The sequence below is a fragment of the Electrona antarctica genome, assembly GCF_951216825.1.
Source record: "Electrona antarctica genome assembly, chromosome: 6".
Taxonomy (NCBI): Eukaryota; Metazoa; Chordata; class Actinopteri; order Myctophiformes; family Myctophidae; genus Electrona; species Electrona antarctica.
Genome location: NC_136811.1, coordinates 21,976,776 through 21,995,358, shown reverse-complemented (window position 1 = coordinate 21,995,358; position 18,583 = coordinate 21,976,776). Strand labels below are relative to the sequence as shown.

General features: G+C 41.3%; 1 protein-coding gene across 1 annotated transcript; it reads left to right on the top strand.

The window, feature by feature from the left end:
* The first annotated feature begins 7,301 nt into the window (after positions 1 to 7,301).
* Positions 7,302 to 17,914, top strand: ptpn2a (protein tyrosine phosphatase non-receptor type 2a). Its single transcript, XM_079504140.1, has 9 exons — positions 7,302 to 7,714; positions 9,028 to 9,118; positions 9,219 to 9,319; positions 9,820 to 9,918; positions 12,062 to 12,199; positions 13,000 to 13,209; positions 13,606 to 13,767; positions 15,313 to 15,515; positions 15,844 to 17,914. Exons 1-9 carry the CDS (start codon positions 7,658 to 7,660, stop codon positions 16,031 to 16,033), a joined length of 1,251 nt encoding a protein of 416 aa, XP_079360266.1. The 5' UTR covers positions 7,302 to 7,657; the 3' UTR covers positions 16,034 to 17,914.
* The last annotated feature ends 669 nt before the right edge of the window (positions 17,915 to 18,583 follow it).

Below are 18,583 nucleotides of genomic sequence, written 5' to 3'. Positions count from 1 at the left end.
GTCCACCATGTTCAATTCATCAAAAACATTTAGAGACGTACAAATAGACACTTCTATATAGACAAAGGACAGAACAGAACAGGAATTCACGTTAACACGGACATTGCTGTTCCTTGGAGTGGTTGCACCACTCAAAAACACATCAGGACACTAAAGCCTCACTCTTGCCTCTTCCTGAAACTTGGCAGCCCTAAAAGGTTGTGTGCAGATGTCGTTCCCCGAATATAGCTGATCTACAAGCTCACAGTCACAACTGCATTTCAGCACCATCATATTGTAGCTGACTAAATCAACTGTAGATTTAGTCGACTAAAATCTTATGGCATTTAGTCAACTAAAACTTTCCAGAATGACTAAAACTATATCACAATTTGCTGTCAAAACTCAACACAGGACAGTGTATTGTTATTGTACTAAATGTTTTTCCCCTCTTAGATTAGTAATGATTTGTTTAGGTTGACTTTTATTGTTCTCTTACTTTGTTATAGAGCGTGGCAGTCCCGCACCCTACCAGGGCCCAGGAAATGATTCCCCGTTCATTTTCCTCATAGACATTTCAAAAAGTATTTATTTAAAGACCTTTTAAGCGTCGTACAAAGACAACTCGAGTTGTGACAAATCATGACAACAAACACAATTTTTCAGGCCGAACAAATAATTAGAAAGAAGAAAAAAGGTCTTTAAAAAAATACTTTTTGAAATGTCTATGGGGAAAATGCATTGGGAATTATTTCCTGGGCCTGGCGTCGTCATGAAACGATAAGAAATACTGCGACGCTCTATTGAACTACAGTATTTCTTATTCTGGTTATTAACATGTTTTTGTTTTGTTCTCCCCAATAGTCCTGTGCATGCTGTGCATCCAGAGTCAGAGGGAGCCAAGTGGTGCAGCCGACAGGTCTTCACTATAGGTCTCACGGTAGCCCACGGTCCTAGAGGTTTGTTTTATTGACGTGACTGCTTGCACCCTTTTCACGGTGGCACCCTTTATCTCTGCATGCAGTTTGCTGTGTGTGTGCGAGCTTCTTGGCTTAGGTGGGTATAGTGTTTATCTAGCTTTAGCTACTGCTGTAATGTAAGGTTCCCAGCTTGCTTTCACAGTACTGTTATAGGCCCTTTGTAGACCGGATATGTGTATTTAACAACTTTCTGTGGGAGGGAAAGGTGTTAAACACACCATTTTGTGTGTTTCAGAGGGAAACAGACAAGAGGCCAGCCGCCAGATGCGTGGATGGACTGAAGGAAGGAGGACCAGGAGAGAGGGAGAGAGAGAAGTGGAGAGAAACTCAGTGGTACGTATCAATAGAATAGACTTTGGCCCTCATTTATCAACCGTGCGTACGCCAAAATATGGGTGTACGCCGAAATTACCGCAATTTTCGACATTTACCATTTGCGCCAACGTTTGATTTTGAACTTGAGCCAAGACAAAACTCACGTCTGGTCGGGAGCTGTCGTACGCTTTGTCCTCACCTGTTTTTTGTCGTAGAACAGCGGAGCAGCATTGTTTGACCAGCTGAGAGGCTGTCACAGGCATCGAAACATATGTATTCACTCCTAAAATGTTTATATAAAACTAGGTATGTATATGGGCTAAATGTAAAAAAGTAAAAAAAAGTTAAGGAATACATCAACGATGTGTCTTTTTGTCATATGAAATTAGTAGGAGCTTTCCAACTTTACACGCAAGCAATTAAAATCGCGCATTTAAAAACAATGTTGCAAGTTAGATGCGTAAGCCATTTAAACAGTGTTTTGCATGATGAGCGCATACATGCGAGGATTTGGGCTGTCTGTGCTGAAATATTTCCATGACGGGACGTTGGATAGTATAGTGCAGCGCTGCAGCTGCGGAGAGTCCCAACTTGGGTAACCTACTGTAGCCTAATCTACAGCAGGCCGATGTCTTTCTGGAGTTACAGTAGCCTATGTGCAATCTCCTCCTCGTTTAATAAACCCGACGCGTCGCTCGAATGCCAAATGTGCCGTGCCAGCGCAAGTGGGAACGCATCGGAGATAGTATATAGGCTAAGCCAGCCTGCAGCCCACCACCACCACCACCACTGTCCATGCAGTGCCACATGAGGCTACGGTTTTGCCTGCAATATTCATATAATTGACAGTTGACAGCGAGGCAATTTAAATTGTCGAACGTGCATGGTCAATTGGTCACGGTGTCACGGACGGACCACAGTGATAGAGAGAGACAGACAGGACAGGAGATGCACCTTGCAAAACAGCTGCGTGTGTGTGCCTATTTGTTATATAATTCATGGTTCACAGGTTCAGGTTTTCGTTCACTAATCTTGTTGTATATTAAATGAATAAAGACTTTAATAATTGAATATACAACTAACAACACAGTGACAGTTGCTTGAAAATTGCGATATGTGCGTGCATGCGTGCGTGCGGGGGGTGAGGCGGGCAAGGGAAGCGAAGCGAGAGGAGAAACAGACAGGGTAGTCCTACAGCTTTATTTAATTCATGCAGGTTTATTTATTTAAGATACAACAAGTTGCGTGCGTCTGTGTGTGTGTATGGGAGGGGGCAGCAAGGCAACTTAGGTGACATTCACACCAGAAAGCTTTGCTGCGATTCAAACGAATCCTGCGCATTGTCAGAAAGTGCACTTCGTGTGGCAGGTGAAACTTTTTTTCCCCTGTAACCATGGTTTCCAGGTCGTATTGCAGTTGTTCATGTCGCAAAAACGAGGGCGAGGCTTGATTTCATAGGGCGTGCCAGATAGATTTCAGCCGTCACATTTATTAACGTCGGAACGAAATTAAGGAAGAAACAGCTGTCTGCGATCACTTTGTAAATGCCGACCCGACGTGGGTGTACTACGAATCCTACACTCGAATTTGGGGCAGATTTTACACTCGATTGATAAATGAGGGCCTTTATTTGTACAAGTGCATAGGACATTTTGAAGGTCAGTTCAGACAGAAAATACAGATAAGACTGGAAAAAATATACAATCCATACTCTTTAAAGGTTTAATAGAATTTAATAAATAAGTACTTCATAGTCTACCTAAAACAGCACTCATAATAATGCAATTCAAAAACACATTGAAGACCCTAACAGGAGCCCTTATACAAGGTTTCTTCGACTATGCATGCACCTCTTGGTACCACAGCACCTCAAACTCCCTTAAAACAAGGCTCCATACTTCCCAAAACAAACTGGTCAGGCTACTACTTGACCTCACTCCCAGAACCCACCTCACCCCTGCCCATTTTGATAGGCTGGAATGGATTGACGAAAGCATCTTGCAATGGGCCTGGTCTACAAGATTGGCTACACCACCAAGATACCCATGTGCCTGTCTAATTACTTCCTTAATGTCAAGAAAGAACACACTCACAACACCATAGGGAGTTCAACAAACCATGTGCAACCCAGATTCGGCTCAAACAAGGGATTCAATTACGCCAAAATGTGGAACGCCCTACCAACAGCCATTAAGAAATGTGAATCCCTAGACTCCTTCAAAACCGCTCTCAAAGAGCACCTACGGACGGCTGCAATTCAAAACTGGCCCCTGTAGACTCCCCCTCATTTTCCCATACACGTTTTTCCCTTTAAAAAAAAAAACTTTCTTAATATGATTTCCTGTTTTTCATAGAAGTGTATATTTGTACCCTGATGTAAACAAGTCTTGGTGCTTTTCATGGTTTCGTCCTCAAAGTAGCAGTTTTTATATTGACTTGTGCTTTCGTTTGAAATGTAACCATTCTACATACTGTGAAATAAAAATATCAATCAAACAAAACAGGTCTTTGTTGACAGTGTCTCTAGGGCACACATTTTAAAGGTTTCAGAGATGTCGGTTCTATGTTGAATGAGTCTCCTGTACCAGAGCACAATATTGCCATCTAGTGAAAATAAAAGGATTGTGTTTTCTATAAGCCATGATAAAACAGCAGTTTTCAGTTAAGCAGTAGAACATGAGAAGGAGTGTTAAGGCAAAATATCCCAAAATCAGAATGAACTTGGCGTAAACTTTTTGACATTACATGTTTACAAGTGGGTGAAATAATTTTTTTCGTGCATGCTCCATCATTTATAGTGTATGTGGCTCATTAGAACAGTAACAGGTAAGGGACATGGTCATGGCTGAAATTGTAGGTACGAAGCGAAGCTGAACACCATCATAGATCAATTATTGTGAATCATTTATTTCATACAAATTGGATTTGATATTGTGGAATAAATTCTGAGATATCCAGGTTTAGTCAAGACTTAATTCTGCTGTTTAGTATAAAGTAAATGTGTTGTCATCTTCATTATGTAAAAACATTTGAGACGCGCACACACACTGTACATGTACACACACACACACACACACACACACACACACACACGATATATATAAACGGAGGTCTGTGGTTCAGTTCAGCTTACCTTACTGCCTGATTTCAAATATCTCGTAAGCGATAAGCATGTCTGTACTCCATAAAAAAAGTGTAGTTAATCTCTAGATTTCATACATGCATCTCTTGAAACTATACAGTAATGACTTTTTTATGTTTTCCAAAAGTCACTATAACCAGATACCATGAATTAAAGAGTTAAGGGGTATAGGCACTTAAATGAATGTATACAATATTGAATGACCATACACACAGAGCTCAATTAATTTGATCACTACAGAGAAGTTGTAGTTGTTTTCATGTGGCTCAGACTTGCTACTAGGTTAGAGGGTCATGGGGATGACAATGTTTCATGATACCAGATTCTCAAACTAGGTGAAGTGATATTTCTCCAATGTGGTTAAAAAAGTGATAGAATATGATTTGAAAAACGTGAACTAACCTACTGAGGGATTTGTTTGGTGGAAGGTCAAAGTTTAGAGAATGTGTTGAGTTGTGTAGGTTATTATGAAGTGAGATTTCTCCAATTTGGTGCATTACCATGCATTTGCCAGTGATGGAATATGACCTCACATGGTTTGAAAAGAAAAAGTGAACTGATCTACTGAGGGATTTGTTTGGTGAAAGTTCACACAAATGCAATATGTGTAACAGTTTGCAGAATTACAGTACATTTCAAGCACAATTCAATACAAAGACTTAAGTTAACTGTGAGTGGACGACCCAATAAAGCATTACACTTGTTTACAAGAGGGTCCACCTTGTTCAATTCATCAAAACATTTAGAGACGTACAAATAGACACTTCTATATAGCCAAAGAACAGAACAGGAATTCATCATAGAAACATACAGTGAGGGGAAAAAGGGGTGGGGGGGAGGGGGGGGGTGGGGTCAGATTTTACGGGGGCCAGTTTCGAATTGCAGCCGGCCGTAGGTGCCCTTTGAGAGCGGTTTTGAAGGAGTCAAGGGATTCGCATGTCTTAATGACTGTTGGTAGGGCGTTCCACATTTTGGTGGCACAGGAGCAAAAATAATTTAGTCCCTTGTTTGTGCCGAATCTGGGTTGTACATGGTTTGTTGCACTCCCTCTGGTGTTGTGGGTGTGGACTTCGTTAACATTAAGGAAGTATTTAGACAGGTACAGTACATGGGTATCTTGGTGGTGTATCGAATCTTGTGGACCAGACCCATTGCAAGATGCTGTACTGTTGTCGACCCTAAGCCATTCCAGCCTGTCAAAGTGGGCAGGGGTGAGGTGGGTTCGGGGGGTGAGGCCAAGTAGGAGCCTGACCAGTTTGTTTTGGGAGGTCTGGAGCCTTGTTTTAAGGGCCTTTGAGGTGCTGTGGTACCAAGAGGTGCATGCATAGTCGAAGAAACCTTGTACGAGGGCTCCTGTTAGGGTCTTCAAGGTGTTTTTGTTGACCAGTGAGGAGATCCTGTAAAGGAATCTTGTTCTTTGATTTACTTTTTTGATTACGTTGGTGGCCATTTTATCACCGGAAAGATTAGCCTCCAGGATGGAACCTGGGTAGGTAATTTCATATTTTCGTGTTATAATATTAAATATTGTCACCCACTCTAACCAAGAAGCCATCTGCCTTGCTGAGATTACTATTTGATCCAAAGAGAATGGATTCAGTTTTTCCCAGGTGTAAGGATAGTTTGTTATCAGCGAGCCAGGTGCAGATTCTACAGAGTTCAGAGCTGAGGGTCTTTTCAACCTGCAGTTTGTTCCTGTCCGAGACCAGCAGTGCTGAGTCGTCTGCGAACAGGAACAAGTTGCAGTCACAAGCTGATGTCATGTCGTCTACATATATTAGGAACAGTAAAGGCCCTAGTATGCTTCATTGTGGAACGCCACAGCTCACTGGGAGGGGGGGGGACAGTGTTCCGTTCACCTCCACCATCTGTTCTCTCCCCTCCAGGTAGGATTGCATCCAGCTCACTGATGTGCTATCAAAACCAATTGATTTTAGCTTGTTAACCGATATGGAGTGGTTCACGATGTCAAAAGCCTTTTGGAGGTCCAGCATGACCATGCCGCAGTATTTGCCAGCATCCACCACGTGTTTGATGTGGTCGCTCAAATAGAGGAGGCATGTGTCAGTGGAGTGGGATGTTCTGAAACCGTACATTAATTTATTAGTGGCAAGATACTTTTCAACCTGTTCATAGACTATTTTTTCCATCACTTTCGAGATGGAGCTTAGAATAGAAATAGGGCAGTAGTTGCCGGGTTCTAATTTACTCCCTTTCTTGTGCAGGGGGGTTACTCTGGCCAGTTTAAAATCTTGGGGGACCTGTCCCTGTTTGATGGAGGTTTACTATGTGGGTGATGATTGGAGCTATGGAAATGGCTGAGTCTCTGAGAAATTTGGAGGGAATATTGTCATGGCCAGTGGCCTTGTGGGGTTGGAGGGCACTCAGTTGTTACCATTGCCATTTTAAAATCATCTTTACAAACACCTAGGTTTTTGTAGAAGGCTTTGATGTGCTCTACACCAAAACGCCCAGAGTGGGAGGGCAGTTTGTTAACCAGCGTTGTTGCAATGTTTGTAAAGAAGAGAGGGCGCTTGCATTAAATTGAATATATTGTCTCACATCAATATTAAATGTGTTATTTGTATACATTTGATGATGAGCAAGTATTTGTAATTTATAGCTAGACACAGGGGAGGATGTCTACAAAGAAATTAGCTTTTTCCCCCCCTCAGAAACAGATGGACCATTCCTTACTTTGACCACAGAGTGTCGCAACTCACATGTATAACTCGAAAATAATCTTTGGGGCGAAATTAGATAGACACTTCGTCAAGTTAATCACAGTGTTAGGAGCAAAATAAACTTTTGTTGTTGTTAACTCTGCTTAGGCTTGCCGCTTGGTGGTCCTCAGCCTGGGATGCCAGATTTGATAGAAAGTCACGCTATAGCTTGTGAGACTATTATAGATGATTGTGTGCATTTAGCCAGCTATCAATACCCTAATTAAGTATTAAGCCGTTGTTTGTATAACTATGACATCTATAGAATCACCGTGTTGAATTGAACACTTTAAGAGATAGGTGGAGCTATTTGCAGACTGACATACCTGGCAACCCAAATCATCGCAATGTGTGGCTTGTGTGCAGTGTTCTGCTTGACCAGACTCCCCGCTGGGAATCTCTGGGGTTAGAGAGACTGACTGCTGTTTAGATGGCTGTCAGAGCGGAATAACTTTGCGAACGGAGTTGTAAACAATTGAGTATTATCTAGCGGTGTCCAGCGGCACTGATCCAATAAAATGGAACAAGAATTTGAAGACATTGATTCGTCAGGACGATGGCAAAACCTTTACAATGTAAGTCGCGACACGGGGCCTCTCATGTGTTTCTATGGCGATTGGTTGGTTGCTAGCGTGCTTGCTAGCTAGCTAACGTTGTACAGCTCTGCCGATCGCTCGCCTTTAGAGCCTGTTTGTGAAGTCATTTGGTTGAGTGGTCGACTTCAACGCATTGTGTTTGACTAATAACAAAATCCCAGTGGCAGTGCCACTTTACGAGAAGCAGACCACGTTAGCTACCCCGACTTCCGTAGCTAATGAGCTAAAACGTGCACTAAGTTAACACCGCTAACGTTAGCTTTTTGAATAAAAGACACACCAAGGATAAGACCATGACGTAATGATCAATCGGAAGTGTTGTATAGTCGATCTACAAGCTCACTGCATTTGCAGCCCGAGTGACCTTGTAGATCTGTTTTGAATATAATTGCTATAATAAATCAAATTAAATGCTTCGTGCCGTCAGTACTCACTCGTCTCGAGGGCGTCAAAATGTACGTCATTTAAGTGAATAGAAATATATTTCGCTTCAAAATACGTCATTTTTAAAGAGCTGAAGGCGCGGTTCAGTTCCGCTAGATGTTGTGACATCAGATGCGTATCCTAGAGTTTAGGCACCGTCAACTGCAGCTTCTGAGAAGTCATCAAGACTTCCCAGAGAAAAGCTTCCCGTATGTTTTACAGGCATGCAGTACAGTTACAGCAGATATGCTGCACTCACAGTCAGGACGGTCTGCTGTTGATACAGCATCCGAGTTTCTCGAACTTATTACTGTAGGACGTGACCCTGCCATGTGCCTGTTGAATAATAGTTTTAGTTAGACTGCAGTGCTTGCTCATCGCTGTCTGTCATAGAAAACGGTCAGCCCAACTTCATATCAGCTGCTGTCTACGTTTGTGTTATTACCTTATTATTACACAATCAGTTGACGGATTTGAGGCGATTACAGATCCCAAGAACAGCCTTCTCACAATACTAGACGAGATATATTAAAACCCTTGAAAGATAAATTCGTGTTTTTCTAGCTGCATGCAGCATCATAATGATTACTATATTGTCACTGTGAAGCTTGCTCCTGAGTCCTGATAGTTCCTAATCAGTGAACTGTGTACATATACACAGTTGAAATATGTTCCTTACACATACTCATTTCAACTGTCATTGGAAACGCATGTCATTCTGCAACAATACTACATTTGATTGCCTTTCATAATGCTGCTTAGATGTATTATCTTAAAGGGTGGTATTGTTAAACAAAGCATGGATTTATCGCCACTGTGTCATAACGCTATCGCTATGTGATCATATTTTGCTTTAATTCTTTCATTAGGAAATCCGAAACCAAGCCGGTGAATTCCCCTACAAAGTGGCAAAACTTCCACAGAATCGGAATTTGAACCGATACAGAGATGTCAGCCCGTGTAAGTGCAAAGTCGACTATTTGTTGTCGTTTTTATTTGTTACATTTATTTTTGATTGCAAAAATGAGAGTGTTATAACAAGAGTTGCCTCTGGTTTCAGATGATCACAGCCGGGTAAAACTTGAAAGCTGTGAAAATGACTACATAAATGCAAGTTTAGTCACGGTAGAGGAAGCTCAAAGAGCTTACATTCTATCTCAGGTAATGCATTACATTTTACAAGCAATTCTTAGAACGAAATTAAAACAATCACCTATATAATATTGGTGAGGCTCTGGTTATTAGGAACAGGAAGAGCCTGGAGGGAGCTGTCATACACTAAACTCTGATGCAATTACTTTATTTATAGGCTGACATTTCAGCAGAAAAGCTGCAGTATCATGAAGAAGGCAGCTTGCCTGCTGTAATGTCAGTCTACAAATAAAGTAATCACATCACTGTTATGAGAGTGTGGCGTGGCGTTTCCCTTCAAGCTCTTAGCAAGCAATTTAATCATGAGTTAATCAATTGACCAGGCGGGGTGGGATTTCCCGAACCCCCCAAATATGATGTAAGAGCAAAATGCCTACTGCCTGTATATGGTCAATGAGGTCAGCTTTGTTCATACAATTGTATTTTTTTAGGCAAATCATAAAGGATACCTGTGAGCATGAATGTCGCATTGATATGTCACCTGAATACCTTTTGTTTTGGTTCCACAGGGCCCTTTGAGGAACACATGTGGCCATTTCTGGCTAATGATCTGGGAGCAATGTTCCAAAGCGGTTATAATGCTCAATAGAGTAATTGAAAAAGGATCTGTGAGTACTATATACTTGTTTTTCTTCTATTTAAGTACCCAAAATGTATTTTTTTTAATTTCCCCAATATTGCGGATCTACAAGCTCACCACGTGTTGTGGGTTTGAGAACGGCTATTTTTGCGCTTGGTCATACAACACAGTATAGGTCTTAACCCATTCTGTGCGGGAACCCCTTTTGGTGTTTTAAGCATTATGTTATACTTTAGATATTGAAAAATAGCAGATCTACAAGCTTGTAGGTCTGCTATTTTCTTTAAAATCGTGAAAATGTGGTGCAAATCTTGGAATATATATATTCTTTCAGAGCGAATGTTTTTAACTCAAATCTTTGCTTCTGGGAGGGGGTTCCTGGAATAACATATTTTCAGATGGGGGTCGGCGGCCAATTACATATATGTTTGGGGTCCTTGACCTTGAAATTGTTTAAGAACCACCGACAGAAACAGTTTTTCAGAAAACTGTCAGGATTTAGAAGACATTTGTAGAATCGTCCTCGGGTCTGAATGGGTTAAGTGGTTAAATATCCTGGATCTCCATATATTCCCCATATTTATACGCATACAGTTTGTACCGATCTAAAATCAGTTTTGCCCTTGTGGTGTTGATTTGGTCATCACTTGCCTGAGAGGTCCATATGGATTTAATATCTATATTTAGAATCGTCTTCAGGTCTAAATGGGTTAATATGGGGCAGTTCATATGAATTGACTGTCCTCGATGTGAGGGATTAAGGTTCATATTTCCGTCTTCATCCATGCTTCTTGTCAGCCAGTGTTTATATACACACACACACACACACACACACACACACACACATTCCCAAGATAATCTTGACAATTTAATGGCTGAATTGTGTTCTTTTGAGAATAAAGGGCAAGTTATTCTCCTTCACCGCCACAAATCTGTGAAGATGGTGATTGGACAGGGGCATTTTTGGCACAGAGAGAGGTTTTCCATTGGCTTTGACACTAGATGGATAATATATCCCCAAAATAGGATGCCACAAGGGACAGCATTTCCTGTCTGGGCCTCTCAGAGTCTCAGGGCAACACGGGGACCTCTCAAGCTTACACAGCAAGGGTTAGGGGATAACAGCCATTATGCTCTGTAGGTGTTTTGGAGAACTGATAACCCCAAAGTCGTCGTAAATGGCACACCTCCAAAGAATATCACTCAAAAAGGCATTCTATTTTCTTCCCTTTTATGTGGGGGTGCATTTTTTACAGTACTATCATTTTATTGAATGTCACCGTCTTTAGCTTTTTACAGCTTGGGCATGAACAATGGCCCAGAGCCTTCTAAACATGGCTCGAGTCTTACTTGACCGACCAAGTTGATCCAGGCTTGGGGAAAAAGCTTGAAAGTTACCAGATTCTGTCTCTCTGTCGTCCCCGACTACAGCTAATGTTAGGGTCACAGAATTGCTTTGCAGCATTCTTGTTAACCCATTTTGACCGCGAACCCCTATACGTAACTATACCTTTCAATCTGGGAACACCTTTTGGGGTTGTTATTGAGACATGGCCAAAGTAGCCCAAAAGGTTGAGAACCCCTGCCCTAGGAGATTAGCCTTATTCTACGAGGAACACGCTGTGTATCCATCTTCAACCGCTTATCTGTAGTCGGGTCGCGGGGGCAACAGCTCCACCAGAGAGCTTCAGTCCAGACTTCCCTCTCCAGAGCAACATTAGTAACTTCCTCCTGATGTGTTTCAAGGCCAGTGTGTCGATGTAATCCCTCCATCTGATCCTTGGTCTGCCCCGGGGTCTCCTCCCGTCGGAGAAAACTCATTTCAGCCGTGTGTATTTGCAACCTTATTCTTTCGGTCATGGCCCAGTCCCACACTTCATGACCATAGGTGAGAGTAGGAACGAAAATTGCTCGGTGAACAGAGAGCTTTGCCTTCTGGCTCAGCTCTCTTTTCGTCACAACAGTGCGTGCGGTACAGCGACTGCAATACCGCCCCTGCCGCTCTGATTCCAACTGATCTCCTTCTCTGTACTCCCCTCACTCGTGAACAAGACCCCGAGAAACGTAACTTCTTCAACTCAACTTACCTTATAAACCTGTGATGAGACAATAAAGCTGATTCTGATTCTTCTAAGGAAATGTAATTAACTCATATATTTTCTCTGCAACAGGAAAAGTGTGCCCAGTATTGGCCCACCACAGAAGAGCAACAGATGCCATTCACAGACACAGGGTTTGTTGTGAGACTAGTTTCAGAGGAGGACATGTCCTATTACACTATACGAGTGCTAGAACTGCAAAACTCAAAGGTGAGCAGACTGAACACTTGATCAGTGACCATATAAAATGTCATTTTTAATATCCCATAATCCCATTAGTCGAGTATAAAGATTGTATTTTGTGGGGAAGCACACGCAGTAAAGTCTTGAGTGTTTATTTAACTCTGAAACAAAACCAAAGAAGTTCTATTTGTCTTAAAGGGCCGCTGCACCCTTTTTGCAACCAGATCTTATTTTATTGATGTTTAGGACACAAACACTTTCCTAGAGTTTTTATGTGGGTAATATGTGTTTTTAGATATTTTAGTCATGGCGCCATGTTCATGACCAAAATTTGTCATGAAAATGTGGTCTCACTTCCTTCCTGGACTACAAGTCACACCTACGCACCCTCCCCTCTCTCCACAAGGACCACCAAAGCATTATGGTCATTATAGTAATTCAGCATTCCAGTCAAACACAGACTTTATTTTTCTGGCCATAGGGTGCAAATTTCAAATTGTGGTACTGTTATCTACTACAAATACAATTAACATTGTGTCACTACAGTTTTTTCCAGCGGTCCCTTTAAGAGTTAAATGAACACTCATAGTTTTACAGTGTAGTTGTGTAGCGCTCTGTCACAATGCAGCAGTCTTTCCATTGACTTGTCACTTGGCAAAGTATTTGATTATCTTTGCCTAACAGTGATTGCATTGCATTTTCTGCTCTATAATTTATCCTCACCAATGCAAGTTCTTTAGAGCTGTTATGGAATACATTTGGTATGCAAAGATACTCTGGTTCTCCTTATGATCACTTCCACTTTCTCACTGTGTCACCTGTTCCAGACAGGGGAATCCAGGGAGATCTACCACTTTCATTATACCACATGGCCTGACTTTGGCGTCCCAGAATCCCCTGCCTCTTTCCTCAACTTCCTCTTCAAGGTGCGGGAGTCAGGTTCCTTGGGTCCAGAACACGGGCCCTCTGTGGTGCACTGCAGTGCTGGGATAGGACGCTCGGGGACCTTCTCATTGGTGGACACCTGTCTGGTTCTGGTGAGGAGGATTTTCATTGAAAATGATGGCCAGAGAACAGAATTGGAATTGCCATGGAATGATTTAGGAATTACAGGAATTAATTAATTGCCATGTTTTACTTATTTACTTACCTTGTCTGTCACAGAATTTCTAGGTAGATATTAGATATAGATATAGGTATATATAGATATTGAGTGATGTTTACCATCACTCAATCCTTTGCATTTGTTCCTTTGGTCATCATTGTATTGTTGGGTTGCCTTTGATACAGAAAGACAAAAACAAACTTAAACTTTAAATTCATCATAATAGGTAGCTAATGTGCATCATAGCACTATTTTGTCAAAACATAGGCTTTGTTAAACATTCTTCTCAGCTTCATTGTAAACATTCTCTTCCTTATCCGTTGTGAAGATGGACAAGAGGAAGGACCCATCAACAGTTGACATCCAGAGAGTCCTCCTGGATATGAGGGAGTATCGCATGGGCCTGATCCAGACCCCAGACCAACTCCGCTTCTCCTATATGGCTGTCATAGAGGGGGCCAAGTCTATTCTGAAAGACATCTCAACACAGGTAGATTCATTGGTTTAAAATAGATAGATATTCAGTCTGCATTGACAGCTGCTCTGACTCACTTTCTTTTGACAATGTTGAAAGGATAAGGTCAGCATAATTTTGTTTTCTTCAACATCACCTATGAAAAGACCAAAACCTCCACCTCCAGTGCATTTTTCTCTTACTCAATTTGAGTATAAACAAGGCAGTGTGCACGCTCTGGGATGGAGATCGAAGATCTACTCTAAAAGAAATTCAGGAAATAATTTGCATTGGCTGTGTTCGGTGACTGGTCATTGAGAGATACATTTTCTACAGAGGTGTCAACATAATTGTCTCCACCAGGCCGAAGGCATGGGGAGAGAGTATGTTTTGTACTCCGTCCGTCCGAGTGTGTGTCTGTCTGTCTGTCCGTCCGTCCGTCCTTCCGTCTGTGAACAGCTAATCTCCGGCACCGTTAACCCAGTCGATGCCAAATTTTGCACACACACTCCCTGGATGCCAACGATGAACCTCTACCTCAAAATTTCCAGAACGGCCTGTTATAGCGCCACCAGGAGGCCGCTTTGTGCAAAACAAGTTTTTGGACAGTACACCTACAGATCTTGTCCAAACATCACGCAAATTGGTACACAGTCTCTCTAGAGCCATTCAACGAAACGGGTCTTTCAGATTTCTCAGACTCCATCCTGATTGGCTAAGATTGGCTTCCAAAGTTCGCAGGAGTGCTCAGTTTCAAACAAAATGCTGCAAATCATGAACACATCGTGTGATTTCCGTGAAATTGTGCACGCACATTCCCACTAGGCCGAGGAGGAAATGCCACATGAACATTTTCAACTCAGCCTCATGGTGGCGCTATAACTGGCCGAAAAGTGTTTTTACCTACAGTATAACTGCATGGATCTGTGGATAACTTTGTATGGCAACTCCCTAGAGGCCAAGGAAAAACCTTTGCCTGGAATTTTTCACATCTGCTCTTTATAGCGCCACCAGGAGGCCGACATATGTAAAACACATTTTCTAATATTACTCCTTCAGATTGTATCCAAATTTCACGCAAATGGGTACACATGCTCTTCATAGTCATGTGATCAAGACGGGTTTGTTTGATTTCTCATAATCCACCCTCATTGGCTACGATTGGCTTCTAAACTTTTCAGGAGTAGCCCGCTTTGTACCCGCTTTGTACAAATCGCCACAACTACTCAACGCAGCGTCCGATTGTGGTGAAACTGTGCATGCATATTCCCACTAGGCTTTGGAAGAAATGCCACTTGCCAGTTTTCAAATCAGCCTCATGGTGGCGCTACAACAGGCCAAGCCGCGTCACACACACACACACATGTTTATATTGCTCCTAAACATTTTGCCAAACATCACACACACACTCCTATCCTCCTGGTGGAGACCTGTGCCCAGAAGGGCACTTTTTCTAGTTCACCATGTTCTGGTTTTGTCTTAGTAAACGGTATTAACTTCTTTTGTCAACAGATTGTCTTTGTTCAATACTACTCCCCTGAGATGTTCTCTCAGTCATGCCTTTGTTCCCGTTCTCTGTAGCAAAGTGAGCAGATAGTGACGTTCAAAGACAACATCAAGCCAGATCTACCACCACCACCCCCACCCAGGCCTTCCTTGGATGACGGGCTCTACATAGACAACAGGCCCAACGGTCTGGAGCACGAGCCTCCCTCTGGACATGACGGATCAGCAAGGGAGCAGCCCGACGGCCATGACAACAACATAACAGAGGGCTCTGGGATGTAAGTACATACACACTTTTAGTTGTAGGTGGGAGAGTATGACAGGGTAGTAGTTATTTATGTAAACCCTGTTTTATTCTTTGTAGTACAAAAAATCTATATAATTGTTTTGCCTATTATGACATGCCCCAAACCTGGACACCAGGTTGAAAGTGGTTACGTTTTGACTGCAAGGAACCAAACTCTATTAGAAACATGACGGTAATAAAACCGTGATACTGTGGCACAGCAATGCTGCTGTGACAGTGCAAAATCATACATCGTAAATGATGGTCAGGCATTTCAAGTATTATCGTTTGCTTAATAGTTTTCTTTCTTAATGTTTCAGTGTGCGAAAAAGACACCGTGAGGAGAGGATTGCGAGCACCACACAGAAGGTCCAGCAGATGAAACAGAGACTGACCGACTCAGAGAAACAAAAAGAAAATTGGCTATACTGGAAGCCAATTCTATTTAATGTAGGCGCTGGGGTCGCCGTGGCTGTTGGCCTGTTGGCGTGCTGGATCTACTCCCATTGAACTGTCTTGGTCACTTAGAACTGACTCTTATTTTGCACCAGTACCGGGGATTAGGTACTTTTCTTCAAGTAGAATTACATGGTAATATGTGCATAACTGGGGTTATTTATTTCTTAAGGTCAAAATGCCAGAGCGCTGGATCAAATGAGTGTGTATATTTTTCACGTAAGATCTTCTAAAAAAATGTAACATCTCAGGATCTTGGTGCCAGCACGATGATTAAAAAAAATAATTGTCACTATTGATGAATGTACTGTATCATAACAAAAAGCTTTGGAACAAAACTTACTAAAGGCGCAGTACAAAAAAAGAATATTCTGACAGTTTTATTTTTGCATTCTTTATTTTTAAAGGTCAGATGTTTATTGTTCATCTGTGGACATGTTTTACATTTTTCATTTCAAAAGGTGTGTGCTGACTTTCCATCCTACCATAGACGCAGTTGAGACTAGACATGAGCTAAAACAGAGCATCTTTTTTTCTTAAAATTATTATTATTATTTTTTTTGTTTCTCATGCATGCATTTAGATGTTTTTCAGTGCACCTCTTGTTCTTCCATTTGTGTCAGCAGGGCATGCCAATATGGCCAGATATATTTTTTGTGTGACCAGATACTTCTGGTCAGTTGCCGAGCGCTGATGTTTCAAACTCATAGAATATATTAATCTGTTCATTTATTTTTTTATTATATGAACAAACTTTCATAGGTTTTACTTCTTAAATGAATCAAAAAAGCTGTCAAGTCTCTTTCTGTGTGTAGATTAGCCCACTGGTTGGGTTAATGTGTGTATTTTCAGGTTATCCCACTATTGTCCTTAGGGAAAACAGAGTTACTCTTATCAGTAAAGGATTCCATGTGGCGAAGTGTTGATGTCCTGAGCTATGGTAGAATCTTAAAGTTGCGCTCCCATCATATAGAATGTATTTTCTGTTGGGTCTGTGAGAACTGATGCCCACATTAGAAAGTAATCACAATGTTGTTTTTTAATGGTTTTTGCTGTTGCTCTCTAGGAATTGCAGCATGGAATGCATTTAGCAGTGCAACTATTACTTTGGGAATTATGACCACATAATTCCCTATTGTGGGGAGATCATTCAGCAAAAATACTCTGATCTACAATCTCAATGTGTTGCAATGCATTGTAAGCTTCTAGTTTGGTGAAGAGATTTGGTGCAAGTATATGGGGTTAAAGTTGGTACTGCTGTTCAAAAGGTTGACCAGATGTGTATTAGATTCACTGGGACCGACCTATGCAAAGGAATGTTTCATAGTGCAATTTAAACGTTTGCACCTTGTATTCAAAATTTGTTTTGAGTTTAGGATGTTTAGGATTAGAAATTAGGTGACACAATAAATTAGTCTATTTATTCATTTGCTGGGATGGATACTTATTTAATGTGCCTTGAAGTGAGTCAAATGGTTGGATAGGAAAAGTGAGCACTGCAAGATTTCCTACCATGACCAAAACGGCAGAATTGGCTACACAGTACCGTGAGACGACATTTCCCAAACTGGACAGAATAGCATGTTTGCACTGCATTGAAGGATATGCAGTAAGTGAAATTGATACAAGGAAATGTGTATCAAAATTAATAGTGCACCAAATGTGTTAGCATGTATTATATACAGTGAGATGGAGTGATCAATTGTACACTGGATATTTACCCCTATTGAATGTGGTTTGTACACATTTCTTATTTGCCCCGGGATATAATGTTTGACCATAACATTCCATTTGTTTTTTTCCACATAAGATTCAGGGGAGTTTTGTACACTGTTGAGCTGCAGTGAGAACATGACAGATGGTGTTTTGAAAATCAAACAAAACATGGACTACTTACTACTTCTTGAATAAAAATGTTCCTCTTTTATAACAAAATCTGTTTGGAGGATTATTCCTGTCAAATAATGCAGCTTCAGATTCAATTATCAGCACAGCTCCCAACATCAAGCTGTATGCTGTATGTGCAGTATTCATAATTTCATTTTGACTGCTTTGAATCAATGCAAGCAAAATTGGATGCCCCCTCAATGTGGATTCCAGGAACTGATTCAATAGCAAAAAGAGGCTCTTGCTCATATTGACTACTGCAGTAATTACATTTTCCCCTGGCCTGGGGGTTGGACTAGAGAGTGGAGGTGGATACAAAAATGTTCTATCATATCAATTCAAAACACACGCACACAGACAGACGGACAGACAGATAGATGATGGATACTTAGATATTCGATTAATGTGAAAATTATGTAATTACAAGCCGCACAATTAATGTAACATTAGTAAAGTAAATAAGAACTACAATCCATTTTCAAACTACAAAAAGCTAAGGTCCTTTGCCGAATGTCGCAGATGGCTGACGACATGAGTGCTATCAATAGAATGCCCGAATAAAATTAAAACGTTGTAAATAAGTTTAAACGAAACAAACGTAAAATAAACGTTTTCTTTCACGTTAATTTATAAATTATATTACGTTCTATGATATGTAGCACTGACTTGTTTTGTGATTACATTAGAAGCGTAACTGTAATCACAAAAATGTAGTAG